The 22,386-nt window shown below is 43.8% G+C and overlaps 1 protein-coding gene across 1 annotated transcript; it reads right to left on the bottom strand.

Annotated features, from left to right (window-relative positions):
- Positions 1 to 1,339: 1,339 nt before the first annotated feature.
- LOC139168253 (cytochrome P450 2J2-like) lies at positions 1,340 to 21,958 on the bottom strand. Its single transcript, XM_070753778.1, has 9 exons — positions 21,785 to 21,958; positions 18,064 to 18,226; positions 14,874 to 15,023; positions 13,362 to 13,522; positions 9,381 to 9,557; positions 8,519 to 8,660; positions 6,811 to 6,998; positions 3,095 to 3,236; positions 1,340 to 1,725 (listed from the first exon to the last, which is right to left on the bottom strand). Exons 1-9 carry the CDS (start codon positions 21,956 to 21,958, stop codon positions 1,547 to 1,549), a joined length of 1,476 nt encoding a protein of 491 aa, XP_070609879.1. The 3' UTR covers positions 1,340 to 1,546.
- Positions 21,959 to 22,386: the final 428 nt, after the last annotated feature.

The following is a 22,386-nucleotide window of genomic DNA, read 5'->3' as shown; positions in this document are numbered from 1 at the left end:
ACCAATCAAGGAAAGAAACCACACCCCTGCCCAAATTGCCAGGGGAAGCAGTGATAGGCTGCCAAAATTTCTAGTGCCACACTGTGGGCTTGGCTTACTATGTGGGTGTGGCTTGCCAGCCATGTGACCTGTTGGGAGTAGTTTGACCATCATGTGGCCAGGGGTGGCTTAAAGGTTATGTGACTGGGTGGGAATGGCTTACCGACCAAGATAGTTTGAAGTTTTCAAATAAGTCCCAGTTTTGGGATTTAGTGAGTTAGAGGTCGAGAGGGAATAAGAGGAAGAGGATCCCCTGTTAGATGCAAGGGTCAGGAGAAGGTGGCCGAGACATGAATATCTAAAAAGAAAGGGCTCTTGGTGTTAATAGATCTATGGTACACTTGGCCACACCTTGCCAGTATATAAGAGGTAGCTTTAGGGAAAGGCGATGTGGCAAACAACGTTCGTGATCAAGAATGGGTGAGATCTGGAGAAAAGTGAGTACTTCTGCTTTACTTAAGGGACTGTCTTCTGCCTCAGCGGCCAGTCAGGTCCCACAGAGTTGGCCTTCTCCAGGTCCCGTCAGCTAGAAAATGTCGTCTGGCAGAACCTAGGGGAAGAGCCTTCTCTGTGGTGGCCCCAGCCCCCTGGAATAAACTCCCTTCAGAGATTCGCATTGCCCCTCCCTTCCTTCTTTGCGCAAGACCTATCTCTGCCAGCAGGCTTGGGGCCATTAATTCCATCATCTTGCCCCAGCTGGTGAATGAATATATAGATTGATTGATTGATTGATTTAATGTGACCAATTGTTTTTTAAGAAATTGGGGTTTTAGTACGTTTTAATTTTAGATTTCTATTTGATATGTATTCACTTTTGTTGTGAGCAGCCCTGAGTCTGAGGAATAGAGAGGCATAGAAATCGAATGAATGAATGAGTAAATATGTAAATAAATACATAATTTACTTATTAAATAAAATCAGCTTTGAACCAATGTAATCAGCATCTCAGCAAAGTAAATGTTGTTTGAATACCAGAAAACACTTAGAAACATAGAAACATAGAAGTCTGACGGCAGAAAAAGACCTCATGGTCCATCTAGTCTGCCCTTATACTATTTTCTGTATTTTATCTTAGGATGGATCTATGTTTATCCCAAGCATGTTTAAATTCAGTTACTGTGGATTTATCTACCACGTCTGCTGGAAGTTTGTTCCAAGGATCTACTACTTCAAAGGGAAATTAAATGAGGTTGTGGAATGCAGCTATGCTCAACCTTATCTGCCAGAATGGACTCAAAAATGCATATAGCTTTTTATAATGGGACTTTTTGTACATAATATAGATCTTAGAGTTTGTACATAATAGAGATCTACTACTTTGTTGTGTGTGGCTTTTTATTCACCACTCCCAAGCCCAGACAAGACAGAGACCAGATTGCATACATTGTTCTCCCAAAATAAGGAGGGCTGGAGACTTGTTTTAAATTCAGACAAAAATTGGAGGAGGCAAACCCAGCTGCTTGGAGTCCCAGTATCCACAGCTGCCATTAAGACCTGACATAGGGGTCTATCGAGGAATTGCGCAGATGTTGAAGGAATGAGGCTTCAGAGTGCCTCCCCAGACCGGGTCAAGTTTTATATCTTTTGATCCATCGGCCAAGAGGAAATTGAACCTTTGCAGAAGGTTGCTAAGGAACAGGAAGATCTCGGTCTTGGCCAAATTTTCTCCCAAACATGCTCGATGACCTAGGAATGGAGAGGAAAACAACAAATCAGTGCTGGCAGTGATTGATTAGAGAAGAAGTGAGGACCAAGGCCCCCTTATGACTTGTGGGCTTCAACTCCCAGAATTCCTTAGTCCCCCAAGGCTATCTCATGAATTCTGGGAGTTGAAGTCCCTCAGGTCTACGTTAGGAATTCTGGAGCTACGTCACTCACATCTGCCTTAGGAATTCTGGGAGCTGAAGTCCCTCAGAAATTCTGGGAGTTGAAGTTTTATTTATTTATTTATTTATTCTTTGTCCAATATACAATACATATGGAAGAGAATAGACATTAAGTAATATATATAACGATAGAAAGTAAAAAGAAGAGAGGTAGATGGGAGGGAGAGAATATATATGATATAAGAGATAAGGAGAGAATATATATGATATATATATATAGATAAGGAGAGAATATATATGATATATGAGATAAGGAAAGACAATTGGACAGGGGACGATAGGCACATCAGTGCACTTATGTACGCCCCTTACTGGCCTCTTAGGAACCTGGAGAGGTCAATCGTGGATAGTCTAAGGGAGAAGTGTTGGGGGTTGGGAGTTGACACTATTGAGTTCGGTAATGAGTTCCACGCTTCGACAACTCGATTGTTAAAGTCATATTTTTTACAGTCAGGTTTGGAGCGGTTAATATTAAGTTTGAATCTGTTGTGTGCTCTTGTGTTGTTGCGGTTGAAGCTGAAGTAGTCATTGACCGGAAGGATGTTGCAGCATATGATCTTGTGGGCAATACCTAAATCGTGTTTTAGGCGCCGCAGTAATGAGCTTTCAAGACCCAGGATAGTCTATTTTTGTAGGGTATTCTGTTTCGAGTGGAGGAGTGAAGGGCTCCCTATCTTTCGTAAACTACTCAAGACTCATTTATACCGCCAGGCATGGGGGAGTTGAGATATTCCTTCCCCCTAGGCCATTACAAGTCATGCATGGTATGTTTGGTTTTATAATAGGGGTTTTAGTTGTTTTATTATTGGATTGTCACATGCTGCTTTTATCATTGTTGTTAGCCGCCCCGAGTCTACGGAGAGGGGCGGCATACAAATCTAATAAATAAATAAATAAATAAAATAAAACTCGCAGAATTCCACAGCCAGCATATGCTGGCTGGGGAATTCTGGGAGTTGAAGTCCAAATATCTTCAAGTTGCCAAGGTTGGGAAACACTGCTCTAGAGGGCCTCCGGGCAGTTTTCACCCTCCCCGTGCATTGAATTATGGGTGTGGGCACTCGTGCAATCGAGGTCTTTCGGCAAACAAGGAAAAAAAGGTTCGACATCACTGCTCTAGTGCATCTCATTAAAGAATCAATGAAAATGTTGACAAGTTGAACGAGTACCCATAGAAAATGGGATGAAAGCTTCTCGGCAGGTGAAATTCCCATCCTTGTCAAGGAAATGGTTTGGGTTGAAGGTGAGGGGTGTCTCCCATTCGTTGGGATCATACAAGGCCGACGCCATGTTCGGTAAAAAGATGGAGTCCTGCCAAAAAAGAGAAGGAGGATTTAACTTTTGCCTTTCACCCTGAGGGAAGGGGGAAAAAATGATTATATCTGCTGGCAATGGAGGCCGAAGTGAGAAATCCCTAGGATATTTCCTCATCAATACATGACTTTAAAGAACGCTCTTCTAAAAAAAAAATACAAATAAGTTAAACAAGAGTCATATCAATAAGATAATTGATCCGTCAGACAGCACAGTAGTTAGAATCAGTGGAATGACTACTCGTGATTCATGTGTTTGGCAAATGGCGAGACATTTCCAAACTTTACAGCTGGGTTCTGACAAGCAAAGTCAGTAGGAAAGTTGACAGGAAATCCCAAATGTCAATCATGTTATATTGCACCTAATGACTGCATGGAATTCACCTACTGAGCGTAACAGAAATTTCGAGAACCGCCACTGTAAGAGTCCTCAGTCCAATTACCATCATTAATGTCCGGATATACAGTGATCCCCCGATTATCGCGAGGGTTCCGTTCCAAGACCCCTCGCGATAATCGATTTTTCGGGATGTAGTGGTGCGGAAGTAAAAACACCATCTGCGCATGTGCGCCCTTTTTTCCATGGCCGCACATGCGCAGATGGTGGAGTTTGCGTGTGGGCAGCGGGGAAGACCCAGGGAAGGTTCCTTCGGCCGCCCAACAGCTGATCTGCTCCGCAGCGCGGCAGCAGCGAAGAGCCGAAGATGGGGTTTCCCCGTTGCCCAGGCAAGGGGGAAACCCCATCTTCGGCTCCTCACTGCTGCCGCGCTGCGGAGCAGATCAGCTGTTGGGCGGCCGAAGGAACCTTCCCTGGGTCTTCCCGCCGCCCAGGCAAAGGGGAAACCCGAAGATCGCTTGCCGCTTGCCCGTTCACCTGCCCGCCCGGCTGCTCGCTTGCCCGTTCACCCGCCCGCCCGGCCGCTCCACTTGCCCGTTCACCCGCCCGCCCGGCCGCTTCGCTTGCCCGTTCGCCCGCCCGCCCGGCCGCTCCGCTTGCCTGTTCGCCCGCCCGCCCGGCCGCTCGCCCATTCGCCCGCCTGCCCGGCCGCTCCGCTTGCCCGTTCACCCGCCCGCCGGCTGCTCGCTTGCCGCTCGAGAGCAAGAGGGGAAGAGATAGAGAAAGAGAGAGAAGGAAAGAAAGAGATGAGAGAGGGAGGAAGAGAGTTTGAGAGAGGAAGAAGCAAGATAGAGAAAGAGAGAGAGAAAGAAAGATGAGAAAGGAAGGGAGTGACGTCATCGGGTGGAAAAATCGCGATATAGCGTTTCGTAAAGATCAAGATCGCGAAACTCGGGAGATCACTGTATATATATACAGAGTAACAGAGGACTTGATAAGATATCATAATATATTGTGACAATTTAATGAACCAGATAAATGATGATGTTTATATAAAATCCCAGGGACCGATTAGGTCCCACAGAGTTGGCCTTCTCCGGGTCCCGTCGACTAAACAATGTCGTCTGGCGGGTCCCAGGGGAAGAGCCTTCTCTGTGGTGGCCCCGACTCTCTGGAACCAGCTCCCCCCGGAGACTAGAACTGCCCCCACCCTCCTTGCCTTCCGTAAACTCCTTAAAACTCACATCTGCCATCAGGCATGGGGGAATTGAGGCATTACCCCCCCCCTTCCACTGGGCCTATACAATTTATGTATGGTATGTCTGTGTGTATGTCTGGTTTAATAATGGGGTTTTTAAATGTTTTTTAAATTTATTAGATTTGTTGTGAATTGTTCTATTGTATGTTGTGAGACGCCCCGAGTCTACGGAGAGGGGCGGCATACAAATCTAATAAAAAATAAAAAATAAAAAACATTATTTAAATGTTTATATAAAACAGTTGTTTACTCTTCAGTGAAAAATACCTTCAGTCTTCTACATACAGGAACTTTACATCAGCTACATTCAGTTTACTTACAAGTATATATTCAACCAATCCAGGTTACAAGGAGATGCTAAACCAATCTAGGTTTTAGTAGATACTAAACCAATTCAGGTTTCTTCGTATCCCTATCTCAGTTCTACTTAATATCTAACTCACCCTCAAACTGCTCCAGCCAGCCAACTAACAACCACCATCAACAGCAAATGACCACAACGACCACAAGGGAACGGTGAAGTTGATTTGCATCTTATAGTACCTTGGCCCAATCAGGTTGCAGTTCAAACACAGCATTAGCATCCTTACATTCTACCTTTTACCTTATATGGTAATACATTCTACTTTTCGCCTTATATGGTACTAAAATGAAATATGACTCAGGATTGTTAAGCCTGACAGTTAACTGATGACTCCCTGTATTGCATGTGCTTCCTTCTAGAATTAAGGGGAGGAGAAGAAAAGAATGCTCTAGATCAGAGGTATGTATGTATGTATGTATGTATGTATGTATGTATGTATTTATTTATTTATTTATTTATTTATTTATAGAAACATAGAAGTCTGACGGCAGAAAAAGACCTCATGGTCCATCTAGTCTGCCCTTATACTATTTTCTGTATTTTATCTTAGGGTGGATATATGTTTATCCCAGGCATGTTTAAATTCAGTTACTGTGGATTTATCTACCACGTCTGCTGGAAGTTTGTTCCAAGGATCTACTACTCTTGTTTTGTTTTGTTTTGTTTTGTTTTATTATTTTATTTTATTTTATTTTATTTTTATTTTTATTTTATTTTATTTTATTTTATTTTATTTTATTTTATTTTATTTTATTTTATTTTATTTTATTTTATTTTATTTTATTTTATTTTATTTTATTTTATTTTATTATTTTATTTTATTTTATTTTATTTTATTTTATTTTATTTTATTTTATTTTATTTTATTTTATTTTATTTTATTTTATTTTATTTTATTTTATTTTATTTTATTTTATTTTATTTTATTTTATTTTATTTTATTTTATTTTATTTTATTTTATTTTATTTTATTTTATTTTATTTTATTTTATTTTATTTTATTTTATTTTATTTTATTTTATTTTATTTGTTTGTATGCCACCCCTCTCCGTAGACCAATTCATAACAAATCTAATAATTTAAAAATATTTTAAAACCCCCATTATTAATCAGACATACATACAAACAAGCCATACATAAATTGTATAGGCCTGGGGAAGATATCTCAATTCCCCCATGCCTGGCGGCAAAGGTGGGTTTTAAGGAGTTTACGAAAGGCAAGGAGGGTGGGGGGCAGTTCTAAACTCCGGGGGGAGCTGGTTCCAGAGAGTCGGGGCCGCCACAGAGAAGGCTCTTCCCCTGGGACCCACCAAACGACATTGTTTAGTCAATGGGACCCAGAGAAGGCCAACTCTGTGGGACCTAACCGGTCGCTGGGATTCGTGCGGCAGAAGGCAGTCCCGGAGATATTCTGGTCCGATGCCATGAAGGGCTTTATAGGTCATAACCAACACTTTGAATTGTGACCGGAAACTGATCAGCAACCAATGCAGACTGCGGAGTATTGGTGTGATATGGGTAGATCAAGGGAAGCCCATGATTGCTCTTGCAGCTGTATTCTACACGATCTGAAGATTCCGAACATTTTTCAAAGGTCGCCCCATGTAATTTACCTTTCTAATGTGAAAGTTCTGGATCTTTGTGTCTCTGATGCAGTATCTGGGCATCCCAATCGAAATGATGTTGCTAAAGCGCTGGATTTCATGCACCACGGCATTTGTGTACGGAAGATCCTTGCGATCCTCATAGCAGATCGACTGGCTCAGTGGTAGAAGTGTGTCTATTTCCTTTTGAACTTTGGCTGGGGAGAAACAAAGATTTTGCACATTAACTAAAGCTAGAGATGAATAAGCATCCAAGTGTGGTCCCAGCTGCCCATGGTATATTAATGGCAGAAAGCTCAGCCCAGCAGGAGGAGGTTATGTAACTATACCAGGGGTGACCAACTTTAAGTGATGGGACTTCAACTCCCAGAATTCTCCCATCTGCCATGCTGGCTGAGGAATTCTGGGAATTGAAGTCCACCAGTCTTAAAGTTGCCAAGGCTGTACTCCCCTAGTCTGGATGACATACCTGAGGGAGTGCATTTCTACCTATCCTACTCAGGATGGCTTATACCCACCCTGAGCCTAGGGCACTGAAAGCGCCAAGGGTCTCATTTCCTGGTTTTATTGCTATAATTACTATAAGAATGTTCTTTCTGCACCAACTCAGGAAGCTCAAACTGCCCAAGAGCTGTTGATACAACTCTACAGAAGAATTATTGAGTCTGTCATCTGCACCTCTATAACTGTCTGGTTTGGTTCTGCAACCCAACAAGACCGACACAGACTTCAACGGATAATCAGAATTGCAGAAGAAACAATTGCTGCCAACCTGCCTTCCATTGAGGATCTATAATACTGCACAAGTCAAAAAGAGGGCAGGGAAAATATTTACTGACCCCTCCCATCCTGGACATAAACTGTTTCAACTCTTACCCTCAAAACCTCGCTACAGAGCACTGCACACTAAATTAATTAGACACAAGAACAGTTTTTCCCCAAATGCCATCACTCTGCTAAACAAATAATTCCCTCAATACTGTCAAACTATTTACTAAGTCTGCACTACTATTACTACTAATTTTTTCTCATCATTCCTCCCACTTATGATTGTATGACTGTAACTTGTATCCTTAAGATTATTAATATTATTTCCTCATTGCTTATTTGACCCATATGATAATCATTAAGTGTTGTACCTCATGATTGTTGACAAATGTATCTTTTTCTTTTATGTACACTGAGAGTATATGCACCAAAGACAAATTCCTTGTGTGTGCAATCGCACTTGCCCCCCCCCAAAATCTATTTTATTCTATTCTACTCTACTCTACTCTACTCTACTCTACTCTATTCTATAAGCTACCATGTCCACTCCGAGTCTCGGCGGCATACAAATCAAATCAAATCAATCAGTAAATAAGTAAATAAGTAGATAGATAAGTAAGTAAGTAAGTAAGTAAGTAAGTAAGTAAGTAAGTAAGTAAGTAAGTAAATAAATAAATAAATAAATAAATAAATAAATGTCCCCCATCAGGGCTGGGCGGCATAGAAGTTAAATCAGTCACTCAATCAATCACCAAATATCTTGCTCTTGAGTCTCTGGAGATTCTCAATAATTCAGATCATGGTTGTCCCAAAGAACCCTGCTCCAAAACACGACAAAAGACTCTTTCTCTTTGACCGCAGGCTAACAAGTCTGTCTGTCAGAGTGACCAATAGTTGCCTGCCACACCTCATCGCTTCTATCTCATCCATCCTACGATGCTTCTCTCACCTTGAATGTCAGGATAAAACACCATATATAACAATCCCCAGCAGAGGGTGGTGCCTGATGTATCGGTTCCTCCCAGGAAGAGATCAAATATGCTCTGAACCATGTTCTTTTCATCATAGAGTGATTTGGGTTGGTTTTTCGTCTGCGGAAGGAAAATAGAGAAACAAATACCCAAGAAACCTTGAAGGCCACCTCTTCTGTTCAGTCCTTTCCTGTTAGGAAATATTTTGTATGGAGATAATTACAGAATCAGACAGCTAGGAGATGGCAGGCAACTATTGGCCACCTGTGGTTGGGTGGGGCTGTGGTCATTAGTGAGGCTGCTATAAATAGCAGCCTGTGGGTTTGGCCATTGTGGAGGATTATCTGATCGTTGTGTTTCGTGACTGCTTTGCTGACTTTGACCTTTTGTGTGCTGATTTTTCCCCGCTTTGAAACTAAACCAGAGCAAGGTGTGTTTCACTTTGTGAAAGAAGAAGGACTGTGAATTGCCTCACAGCTGCAAGCTAAGTATCACAGAACTGATAAGGGACTTGTACAAATTACCAGTTTGTTTGGAGACGAGTGCTCTTTGCTATACCAAAAGAGGGCTTAGTTTAGGTGAATTTTCTTTATAAAGAACATTGTTTTGAATTTTCAAACGTGTGTGTGTCTGAAATTTGTACCTGTGAATTTTTGGGAGGAGTCTACCAGAGAGCCCGACAGAACACTCTTACTGTAGTATTTTTCTGAATTTTCCTAAGAGGAAGAGTTCTGGTGATTTCCTGCATCCATTTGCGTATCTTAATCCAAAATCTTTTTGTTTCAGGCCCCCAAAATATTATAAGCTATTTAACAGTCACACAAAAGAGTATCTGCTTACTTCCTCTATTTTATCCAGGTAAGAATGAATGAAGTCTTGGTCATTTTCTTGATGGCCTGCTTCTTGGTGCTTCTTGATCTCCTCTCTTATGAATGACTGAACTAAGTCGCATGAGGAAAATGCCTTATGGTGAGGTCCTGGGATAAGCTGCATAATCCCGGGAAAAATATTGTACAGCTGGTGGAAGAGAAGAAACATCATCTGAGTTAGGCAGCCATATTGATAAAATAAAGAGGTAAGGATTAAACAGAAGTAAAAGGAATTAAGAGTCACAGTAGCGCAGTGGTTAGGATGCAGTAATGCAGGCTACTTCTGCTGCCCGCCGGCCAGCGTTCCCTGTAAGCTGCCCGCGTGCACGCCCCAAAATACCCCCCGTGCACCCTTTTTCATGGGCGCATGCTCCCCATCCCCCTGCCATCCTGTGGGGGGCGGGGACGGGGAGGCACCGGCAGTAGAAGGGGAGCCGCGACTGCCCCTGCCTCCCCACGGTGCCTCCAGCCCCCTCGGTCTTTCGGCGCTGCTCCCTACCCACCCGATCTGCCCCCTCTGCTACTCCGCCGCCTCCTGCCTTGGGGTGCGGCTCCTCCTGCACCAGGAATGCATGCCCTACCCGTCTCACAGTCCCTTTGCCGAGAGCACTTTCCTCCCGGGCTCTCAGCAAGGGGGTTGCAGGAGAGGCAGGGCAGGCGTTCTCACAGCAGAGGCCGGCGAAGGTGATATTGCGCGCGCTCCCTATCCCCTGCCAGCCCACCCGGAACATTCAAAATAAGAAAAACCTTCGCCAGCGAAGGCTTTTCTTATTTTGAATGTTCCGGGTGGGCTGGCAGGGGGATGGGGAGCGCGCACAACCGCCCGCGCGCCCCCGACATTGAATATCACCTTCGCCAGCTTCCGCTGTGAGAACAACGGAGAGAGAACGAGAGAGAGTGAGAGCAACAGACAGCAAGATAGAGAGAAAGTGAGAAAGAGAGAGAGAAAGGGGGGAGAGAAAGAGATAGCAAGAGAGAGAGAACAAGAGAGAGAAAGAGTGTGAGAAAGAAAACAAGAAAGATTGAGAGAGAGAGAAAGCAAGAGAGAGAGAAAGAAAACAAGAGAGAGAAAGTGAGAAAAAGAGAGAGAGAACAAGAGGGGGAGAGAGAGAGAGAGAAAGAGAGAGATGAGAGAGGAAGGAAGAGAGTGAGAGAGAGGAAGAAAGCAAGAGAGAGAGAGAGAGAGAAAGCAAGAGAGAGAGAGGAGTGGAAGGAACAGATAGAGAGAAATGATAGAAAAAAGGGGAGAAAAGAGAAATGAGAAAATGATTGAGGCAGAGAATAACAGGAAAGAGAGAGAAACAGAGAGAGAAGTGACTCTTGATTTAAAGCAAATGGTAAAAGCACTTAAATAATAACAGAGAAAAAAAACCCAGCCCTCACCTGTTTTTATTAATAGTTATGTTTTTGGTTTTGCTTGTTGATTTAGTTTTAATAGTAATTGATTTTGGGGTTTTTTTTTTATTAATTTCTTTTAATTAAAAAATAAGGGATTTTTATTTATTTATTTATTTATTTATTTATTTATTTATTTATTTATTTATTTATTTATTTATTTATTTATTTATTTATTTATTTATTTATTTATTTATTTATTTATTTATTTATTTATTTATTTATTTATTTATTTATTTATTTATTTATATGCCACCCAGTCCCAAGGGGACTGCCACTCAGACACTATACTTTTCCGCCCACACTGAAAAAAAATTACAGGGAACATTGCCACCGGCTCCCTGCAGTTCGGTAGTTCAAACCCCAGCAGGGTCAAGGTTGACTCGGCCTCCATTCTTCTGAGGTTGGTAAAATTGTTAGGGGCTGTTGTGGTTGGCTCTGGGCCAGCTCCTGCTCCAAGGGAGAATCCTCACATTATCAGAGGCCAGTTTTACTGCCAACAGCTTCAGACAGTGAAGATTCTGTGTCAGGGGAGGATTCTGGGAGTGAAGCAGGATCGGATGAGGAGGTAATTACAGGCAGCCCGTTAGCTAATTGCCCCATTAATGAGCCATCATCATCATCCTCGTTAGATTCAGAAGAGGAGGGAATCATAAATGCTCGCAGACGCAGGTTTATGACAAGGAAGGAACAACTGTGCAAGTATTATAGGAAATAAGGTAGAACACCTGTGGCTGGGGCAATTAGTATAATCAGGCTGCTGATAAATTGCCAGCATGGGAGATTATCTGTTTTGTGAGAGAGAGACTTGTGGCTTGCTTCAGAATTTACAAAGGCATTTGTGAACTGCTTCAGGATTTTTCAAGGACTTTGTGGAACAATTCACAGTTAAGTACAGCGTGAGGACTCTTGAAGGGGGGGGTGGCTGTGACATCTTCACAACTGCCTTTTATCTGCTTTGCTTTTGTTCTATGTTTTTCACAGCATTCAAGGCTTGTGGGTTGCGGGAGAGCACTTTGACTGATTAAAAGTGCAATATTTTTGCACTTTGCACTGTGATTAAAAGACAATATTTTCCTTTTGATAAACCAACTTTGTTTACTTTACAACCAGTCCTTGTTCTAGGGTGAACACAGTGAGACCTGAGCTGCCTTCCCTCTATAAATACTGCTGGGTGGGTGTGGTTTGATGACTCAGCATGCAGCTGCTGAGCCATCAAACCACACCTACCCTAGTGTTCACCCTAGAACAGGGGTCCCCAAACTTTTTACACAGGGAGCCAGTTCATTCTCCCTCAGACTGTTGGAGGGCTGGACTATTAAAAAACCCTTGTTGTCGCAGTGGCTGCCCTGTGCCGGCCAGCAAAGCTGCTTTCCCCGGAAGCCGCCGCAACAACAACAACAACAACAACAACGGCCCTCTCCAGCTTCAACGCCAGGCTTCGGGTGAGCAGAGCGCGCCGGCGGCAGGAGCTGTTGGGAAGGGCTATCAAAGAGGCCCTGAAGGGGGGCAGGGCTGTCCCCACCGTCTGTGTCAGCAGCGAGTTGGCCGCGCCGGCCGGGGCGGGAGAAGGCTGGAGTTGCGTGGAAAGCGGCACTCGCTGGTGGGCCCTGGTCCAAGAGGAGCCGCCGCTGTCGCTGCACCAATGGCAGCTGCTGTGAGGGCAGAGCGAAGGGGAGGGTGTGGAGGCGGTGTTCACCGGAGAAGCGGAAAGAAAGAGAAGTGGAGGTGTGCTTGCCTTGTGCTGCGGGGGGAAGGCAGTGGAGGTCAGGGGTTTGCAAGCAGCCACCTCCCTCCACGCACACACTTAGCCATGCCGCACTTAGCTGTGACTTTCAGTGGAGTTTTTGAATCGCCAATTTCCTGAATCTCCCATCCACACACCACGGAGGAGGAGGTGGAGAGGTAAGAGGTGGGGAGGAAAGTGGGCCTGCAATTGGCCCCTTTCTTTCTCGCCTTTAGGGAGAGGAACTGTTGCTGCTCTGCCATAGGGCAGCAGCAGTTTCTCTCCCTAAAAGCGGCAAAGAAAGGGGCCAATTACAGGCCCACTTTCCTCCCCGCCTCTTGCCTCTCCACCTCCTCCTTGCTCAGCAGCCGAAGCGCGGTGAGTGGACAGGAGATTCGGGAGCTTATTATATCGATCGGTAAAATCTCGTGTGCTGCCGCGGGCCGGTTAAAAGACCTCAGCGGGCCGCATCCGGCCCACGGGCCGTAGTTTAGGGACGCTGCCCTAGAACAAGGACAAAAGCGTCAGCCTGAAGATGACGATTGGGACCTCGTCGAAATGTCACCAGAAATCTCTGAATCCTACACGGGAAGAAACACGAATATGCCAAGACCACCATACATTCAATCACAATTGAGCCACCACAATTCAATCAAACATCTTTTCAGTTCTGTGCCATCTGTGTGACTCCTGGAGTAGGTTTTCAATTGCGCCATCACGGTCATCTTCCTGGCTAAGCCTCTAGTCCCCATTGCAAATGATTTGGCCCACATCCTCTGGGCCTGTTAATTTTCGTTTTATTTAGAAAAGGGAAAGAAGGGATCAGCTCACATTACTGGCGACACTGTCAGAAACACTGAAAATGTTCTCCATAGCTTCCAGCAGGTGATGAAAAGTCTCGTCTTCTATGGAGAAACGGTGACCAAAGACCAGCGCACAAGTCACGTTGGAAACGGCGAGGTTCAGGGCGTAACAAGGATTCATTGGTTTTCCTGCAAAGAGAAAGAGGGACTCGGTGACTGGCAAAGATTGCATGGGGCAGTGATAGCAAACAGTGAAGGGCTGCAAAATTTGTTACTACCACACTGTGGGCGAGGCTTATTTTGTGGGTGTGGCTTGCTGGCTATGTAATCAGATAGGAGTGGCTTGACGACCATGTGACTGGTGGCTTAAAGGTCATGTGACTGGCTTAAAGGTGGCCAACTTGACATCACTCACATCAAGGGTTTGGGTTAGGGTGCCTGGCCTCTCCTCTCCTCAAAGAGATACAATTTCCCTATCTATTTACTATTACTGAATGTCCAAAATATACTCTTTAATTCTATGTATATATGCCATATGTGTAACCTAGAACTCAGGACAAAATTTCTTGATGATGAAAATAATTAGCCAGTGGAACAACCTGCCTCCAGAAGAGGTTGTGAGTGTTCCATTACTGGAGGTTTTTAAGAAGATATCTATCTATCTACAGTATCTATCTATCTATCTATCTATCTATCTATCTATCTATCTATCTATCTATCTATCTATTTCTCTCTCTCTCTCTCTCTTTCTCTCTCTCTATCTATCTATCTATAGGTATCTATCTATCTCTTTCTATCTATCTATCTATCTATCTATCTATCTATTTCTCTCTCTCTCTCTCTCTTTCTCTCTCTCTATCTATCTATCTATCTATAGGTATCTATCTATCTATCTCTTTCTATCTATCTATCTATCTATCTATCTATCTATCTATCTATCTATCTATCTATCTATCTATCTATCTATCTACCGGTATCTATCTACCGGTATCTATCTACCGGTATCTATCTACCGGTATCTATCTATCTATCTATCTATCTATCTATCTATCTATCTATCTATCTATCTATCTATCATCTATCAGTCATCTAATCTATTTATTATCTATTCATTTATAAAATGTATTGGCTCATCTTACATTTTCCCTCCCCCCTAGGCTTATAGAATTTATACATGGTATTTTTGTATGTATGATTGGTTCTTTAAATTGGGGTTTTTTAGATTATTTTTAATATTAGATTTGTTTACATTGTCTTTTTATTGTTGTTAGCCGCCCCAAGTCTATGGAAAGGGGAGGCATACAAATCTGATTAATAAAATAAATAAATAAATAAATTTCTTTGCACAAAACATGAAAAAAAAGACCAATGCTTTGTTTGGGTGAGTCTCCATCTTGATCTCTCTCTATTTTTGACACTTTGGCTTCCCTTACAGAGATCAAATAAATCTTTTTTTCTTAGCTTGTACATTTGGAAAATTAAAACAAATAAGAAAATATAGATTTCCAGCCAAAAGATAAAGGCATTCGCATTGTAGTACCTTCGCTTTTCCTGAACACTTCCACCAAGCTCTCTGCTTCCTCTTGGATCTGATACTGCAGAGTGGTCTTCCCTAAGCCCAAGTTCTTCAGAGACGCCATTGTAAATCGTCTTTGATGCTTCCAGGTTCGGCCCGTGGCAAGCATAATGCCTGATGACACAGAACCGCCGAAAAAACAGATTATTGGCCTTATTTATTCAGATATTCATAGAACAGGAAGAGCCATTGGTAACCTGGTCAGTCAATGAACCTCCACAGTGTTGTGGTTGGCTCTGGCCCAGCTCCTGCCCCAGGGAATGGGGAGGTGGATGCAGGGGAAACTTCAACATGTCACAGGCCTGTGTTATTGCCGACAGAGTCAGTTCAGAGTTTAGTTTCCCTGGATGAAGAAGAAGGTGGGAGTGACTCAGCAGAGGAGGGCTTGGCACACAGCCAAGGCAGTCAATCTTCCTTATCTTCTATTGCTTCAGATGATGACAATTTGGATCCACATAAGCGCAGAATTATGCGTAGAAGAGACCAAGTAAGAACATATTACAGGAGATAAGGGAGGCCACCTGTGTTTGGATGGGGCTCCAGTAATTAGGGCTGCTGCTATAAATAGTAGCATGTGGGTTTGGCCATTGTGGAAGAATATCTGTTCGCAGCTTCGTCAGGAATCTTGTGTGCTGGACTTTGTTGCTTTTTCACGCCTTTGAAACCAAAGCAGAGCAGCATGTGTGTCTCACTTAGTTGGAAGAAGAAGGGGTGTGAAGTTTCTCCACAGTTGCTGGCTAAGTACTTAATGGCTGCTTAAGGGAAACTGTACAGACTACCCGGTTGTTTTGGGACGAGTGCTCTTTGCAATACAAAAAGAGTGCTTAGTTTATTTTGACTTTTGTGATAAAGAACATTGTTTTGAATTTTCAAACGTGTGTGTCTGAAATTTGTATCCTTGAATTTTCGGGATGCTCCTATCAGAGAGCCCGGCAGAACACACAGTAACTCAGCCAGTCAATAGGAGTTAAGCGCTGGCTGAGCATGTGCAAAGAATTAAGGAAGAAGAAGGGTGTGGTTCCCTCTCTCTGTTTTTATCCTCCATTAAGTGTGCTTGTATCCACGAGGTCTGTGGATACAGACCTGTCCTATTGTCTCTCCTATATCTCCTATATCTTCTCTTCTATACCTATATCTTTTTCTGCTATTCTCTCAAAGTTATATTTTACTCCTTTATTTTGTCCTCTATTCCCCCTTTAATACATTCTACCTGATTATATCCTCTATAACCCTCATTGTGTATTACAGTGATCCCTCGATTTTCGCGATCTCAATCTTCGCGAAACGCTATATCGCGATTTTTCCACCCGATGACGTCACTCCTTTCCTTTCTCATCTTTCTTTCTCTCTCTTTCTCTATCTTGCTTCTTCCTCTCTCACACTCTCTTCCTCCCTCTCTCATCTCTTTCTTTCCTTCTCTCTCTTTCTCTATCTCTCCCCCTCTTGCTCTCGAGCAGCAAGCGAGCAGCCGGGTGGGCGGGTGAACGGGCAAGTGGCAAGCGAGCGGCTGGGTGGGCGGGTGACGGGCAAGCGGCAAGCGGCAAGCGAGCAGCCGGGCGGGCGGGTGAACCGGCAAGCGGCAAGCGGCAAGCGAGCAGCCGGGCGGGCGGGTGAACGGGCAAGCGGCAAGCGAGCGAGCGGCCGGCCGGCCGGGTGACAGGCAAGCGGCAAGCGGCAAGCGATCTTGGGGTTTCCCCTTTGCCTGGGCGGTGGGAAGACCCAGGGAAGGTTCCTTCGGCCGCCCAGCAGCTGATCTGCTCCGCAGCGTGGCAGCAGCGAGGAACCGAAGATGGGGTTTCCCCTTTGCCTGGGCAACAGGAAAACCCCATCTTCGGCTCCTCGCTGCTGCCGCGCTGCGGAGCAGATCAGCTGCTGGGCGGCCGAAGGAACCTTCCCTGGGTGCCGCCCACCGCCCACGCAAACTCCACCATCTGCGCATGTGCGGCCATGAAAAAAAGGGTGCGCATGCGCAGATGGTGTTTTTACTTCCGCAACCCTACATCGCGAAAAATCGATTATCGCGAGGGGTCTTGGAACGGAACCCTCGCGATACTCGAGGGATCACTGTATTGTGTATTGGACAAAACAAACAAACAAACAAACAAACAAATAAATAAATATTTCTTATATATACTGTTTTGCCGGGCTCTCTGGTAGGAGCCTCCCGAAAATTCAAGGGTACAGATTTCAAACACACACACGTTTGAAAATTCAAAACAATGTTCTTTATCACAAAAGTCAAAATAAACTAAGCACTCTTTTTGTATTGCAAAGACCTGTCGTCCAAAACAACCGGGTAGTCTGTATAATTTCCCTTAAGCAGTCATTAATTACTTAGCTAGCAGCTGTGAAGAAACTTCACACCCCTTCTTCTTCCAATGAAGTGAGACACACACACACACACACACGTTGCTCTGCTTTGGTTTCAAAGGCGTGAAAAATCAACAAAGTCCAGAAAACAGAAACACAGGATTCCTGAAGAACTGCGATCAGATACTCTTTCACAACGGCCAAACCCACGCGCTACTATTTATAGCAGCAGCCCTAATTACTGGAGCCCCACCCAACCACAGGTGGCCTCATTTTCTCTTGTAATAATCCTTCAGTTGTTGTCTCCTATGCATCACTCTACGCATGCGTGGATGTGTCATTAATTCTTGTTCAGAATCCAAGGATGATACAGATGATTGATCTCCTCCTGGGCTGTCTGCCAAACTCCCCTCTTACCTGTCACTCATGCTTCATTGGTCAGAGGAGGCTTCATCGGCAGATTCCATCGGGAGCAAAACAGGCCTGCGGCATGTGGATGTCTCCCCTATGTCCACCTGCACATTCCTTGGGGCAGGAGCTGGGCCAGAGCTAACCACAACATATACCATTTTAACTCAAGAGCAATATATCTATTTACATATTATAAAGTGATTCCAATTTATTCGTTGTAGCTTGGTCTCGGATTCTACTAACCATATATCATCTTACCTTGTCCCATCGTCCCATCAGTTGTTGCAAATCAGTGTCATTAACTGAGTTCATCCTTTTGTCTAAATGTGATTGTAAGTAGAGGACTGGCTGAACCACGACAAAGGTGACACCGAAGAAATTGACATTGTCTTGCCTTCTGTGCCCACATCTGAAGAAAGTTGTTTGTTCTTACCTTTGTTATTTGCCAATGCTTTGAAAAAGGGGAACTGAGGCCGGCCAGAAACATCTTCAGGGTGGATGGTGAGACCGTCCTTCACAGCTTGGAAGCCATGTAACATGATCAAAGGGTAGGGCCCGAACCACAACGTGAAGATATTGCCGTAGATCTTGGACATCTGTCAGAGAAACGATCCCACACATGGTCTTTAAGATTCCTGGGCATGATTTTGGTGACTATATTACTGTTCTGTCGGGCTCTCTGGTAGACTCCTCCCAAAAATTCACAGGTACAAATTTCAGACACACACACGTTTGAAAATTCAAAACAATGTTCTTTATAATGAAAATTCACTTAAGCCCTCTTTTGGTATAGCAAAGAGCACTCGTCTCCAAACAACCTGGTAATTTATTATTTATTTATTTTATTTATTATTTAGATTTGTATGCCGCCCCTCTCCACAGACTCGGGGCGGCTCACAACAAGACACAACAATTCATAACAAATCCAAATAACTTTAAAATATTTTAAAAAGAACCCCATTTTTCTAACAAACACACACGCAAACATACCATGCATAAATTGTACATGCCCGGGGGAGGTGTTTCAGTTCTCCCATGCCTGACGACAAAGGTGGGTTTTAAGGAGTTTACGGAAGGCAGGGAGAGTAGGGGCAGTTCTAATCTCTGGGAGGAGTTGGTTCCAGAGAGTCGGGGCCGCCACAGAGAAGGCTCTTCCCCTGGGGCCTGCCAACCGATATTGTTTAGTTGACGGGACCCGGAGAAGGCCCACTCTGTGGGACCTAATCGGTCGCTGGGATTCGTGCGGCAGAAGGCGGTCTCGGAGATATCCTGGTCCAGTGCCATGAAGGGCTTTAAAGGTCATAACCAACACTTTGAATTATGACCGGAAATTGATCGGCAGCCAATGCAGACTGCGGAGTGATGGTGAAACATGGGCATACCTAGGTAAGCCCATGACTGCTCTCGCAGCTACATTCTGCACGATCTGAAGTTTCCGAACACTTTTCAAAGGTAGCCCCATGTAGAGAGCATTACAGTAATTTGTACAAGTCCCTTATCAGTTCTGTGATACTTAGCTTGCAGCTGTGAGGTAATTCACAGTCCTTCTTCTTTCACAAAGTGAAACACCCTTTGCTCTGGTTTAGTTTCAAAGTGGGGGAAAATCAGCACACAAAAGGTCAAAGTCAGCAAAGCAGTCACGAAACACAATGACCAGATAATCCTCCACAATGGTCAAACCCACAGGCTGCTATTTATAGCAGCCTCACTAATGACCACAGCCCCACCCAACCACAGGTGGCCTCATTTTCTTTGATAATAATCTCTCAGTTGTTGTTGCCTATGCATCGCTCTCCGCATGCGTGGCTGTATCATTAACTCTTGTTCCGAATCCAAGGAGGAGCTAGATAATTGATCTCCTTCTGAGCTGTCTGCCACACTCTCCTCCTCCCTGTCACTCATGTCTTCTTGGTCAGAGGAGCCTCCATCAGCAGATTCCACTGGGGGCAAAACAGGCCTGCAGCATGTGGATGTCTCCCCCACATCCACAGTCCTTGGGGCAGGAGCAGGGCCAGAGCTAACCACAAAAAATAGAAGCTTAAATTCATTAGATTTCATTACAGATGAATCTAAAAAACAAAGAGGATTAGGGGACTGGAGTCTAGTTTAATGAAAAGAAGGGCCAGGGGAGATATGATAGCAGTCTTCCAGTATCTCAGGGGTTGCCACAAAGAAGAAGGAGTCAGGCTATTCTTCAAAGCACCTGAGGGTAGAACAAGAAGCAAGGGGTGGAAACTAAACAAGGAGAGAAGCAACTTAGAACTAAGGAGAAATTTCCTGATAATCGGAACAATTAATCCGTGGAACAGCTTGCCTCCAGAAGTTGTGAATGCTCCAACACTGGATGTTTTTAAGAAGATGTTGGATAACCATCTGTCTGAAGTAGTGTAGGATTTCCTGCCTAAGCAGGGGGTTGGACTAGAAGACCTCCAAGGTCCCTTCCAATTCTGTTGTTATTATTGTTGTTGTTAGTGACATAGGGGAAGGTTTGGTAGGGAAGGTTTGCCTATTTGCCGATGACTCTAAAGTGTGCAATAGGGTTGATATTCCTGGAGGCGTCTGTAATATGGTAAATGATTTAGCTTTACTAGATAAATGGTCAAAGCAATGGAAACTGCAGTTTAATGTTTCCAAATGTAAAATAATGCACTTGGGGAAAAGGAATCCTCAATCTGAGTATTGTATTGGCAGTTCTGTGTTAGCAAATACTTCAAAAGAAAAGGATTTAGGGGTGAACACTGCAGTCAGGCGGTAGGGAAAGCAATTAGGATGCTTGGCTGCATAGCTAGAGGTATAACAAGCAGGAAGAGGGAGATTATGTTCCCGCTATATAGAGTGATGGTGAGACCACATTTGGAATACTGTGTTCAGTTCTGGAGACCTCACCTACAAAAACATATTGACAAAATTGAACGGGTCCAAAGACGGGCTACAAGAATGGTGGAAGGTCTTAAGCATAAAACGTATCAGGAAAGACTTCATGAACTCAATCTGTATAGTCTGGAGGACAGAAGGGAAAGGGGGGACATGATCGAAACATTTAAATATATTAAAGGGTTAAATAAGGTCCAGGAGGGAAGTGTTTTTAATAGGAAAGTGAACACAAGAACAAGGGGACACAATCTGAAGTGAGTTGGGGGAAAGATCAAAAGCAACATGAGAAAATATTATTTTACTGAAAGAGTAGTAGATCCTTGGAACAAACTTCCAGCAGACGTGGTAGATAAATCCACAGTAACTGAATTTAAACATGCCTGGGATAAACATATATCCATCCTAAGATAAAATACAGAAAATAGTACAAGGGCAGACTAGATGGACCATGGGGTCTTTTTCTGCCGTCAGACTTCTATGTTTCTATGTTTCTATGTTTCTAGATAGGAAAGGGTACATTTTCCTTTCTCTGGCCTAAGCAGGGGGTTGGATTTGATGACCTGCAGGATCACTTTCAACACAAACAAACAAACAAACAAAGTATTCATCTGGCTATTGTCCTTAGTCTGGTCAGCTTCATCACATCATTTGATCACTGGTTAGGGCTGAAAAAAACTTTTTGGGGAGGGAGTAGCAATGAAAACAAGCCTGCAAAGACTTAGAGCTGGAAAAAAACCTTCTTCGGAGGGAGTAGCAATGAAAAAATCCTGCAAGCCAGGAAGATTGTTAGCACCTTGTTAACTACCGGTGTCTACCTCTGGAGGGGCACCTTCCATGCCTTCATTTCTTCCCTTATATTTCATTTCATTTCATTTTATTGGATTCGTATGCCGCCCCTCTCCGTAGACTCAGGGCGGCTAACAACAGTAATAAAAACAACGTGCGACAATCCAATACTAAAGAAGCTAAAACCCCTTATTTTAAAACCAATCATACATACAAACGTACCATACATAAATTGTGGAAGCCTAGAGGGAAATAATATCTTAATTCCCCCATGCCTGACGACAGAGGTGGGTTTTAAGAAGCTTGCAAAAGGCAAGAAGGGTGGGGGCTATTCTAATCTCTGGGGGGAGTTGGTTCCAGAGGGCCGGGGCCGCCACAGAGAAGGCTCTTCCCCTGGGTCCCGCCATAAATATCTACCAGCGCCTCTTTCCCCTAACAACAACTTTTTAAAATCCATGTTAATCCGCTGGTGACAAGCGATAGAAAATTCTTACCTCCGTCAAGAGTTCCCGTCTTAACTGAAAAAATTTGGGGTTCCATAAGCAGCCAAGGAAAGGCAGAGGGGTCGGCCCAGGTGGGTAGAGTCTTCTCTGGAATTGGAGCTTCACCAGTTGGACAACCAGAAGGCATAGGACAAGAGGGAGGAAAATCGCGCTTAGAGCCAGCATTTTCGTGCAGCTTCTCCAAGGAGTCTGCTCTTTGGTCAGACTTAGTCTGCAAAATTGCTTTGCTCTTCTACTTTGGTTCCCACGGGCGGGATCCTACCCAGAGGGTTTAAATTTGCCCTCCCTCTTTGGCACGCCTGCTTCCCAGTCCACATCTCTGATCTGGAGGCATTTTCCACTCAGGATCCGGCTCAGAAAATTATGTTGGAAGGTTAAACGGGAGAAAGAACGGGTCTACCCTGCGTAACGTCTCTTACCGGAGTGTGGTTTATGTGGAAAATTAAGATGGCAGGAGATTAAACTGTCAGAAAATTTATCCTTATTTCTTATCTTGATTACTTTCCATCCATTGTTCTTTGTCTTGCCTTCAAGTTATTATTATTATTATTATTATTATTATTATTATTATTATTATTATTGATTAGATTTGT

This window comes from Erythrolamprus reginae, chromosome 5 (genome assembly GCF_031021105.1).
Source record: "Erythrolamprus reginae isolate rEryReg1 chromosome 5, rEryReg1.hap1, whole genome shotgun sequence".
Lineage (NCBI taxonomy): Eukaryota > Metazoa > Chordata > Lepidosauria > Squamata > Dipsadidae > Erythrolamprus > Erythrolamprus reginae.
The sequence above is the reverse complement of the archived record's forward strand: the minus strand, read 5'-3'. Positions and strand labels throughout refer to the sequence as shown.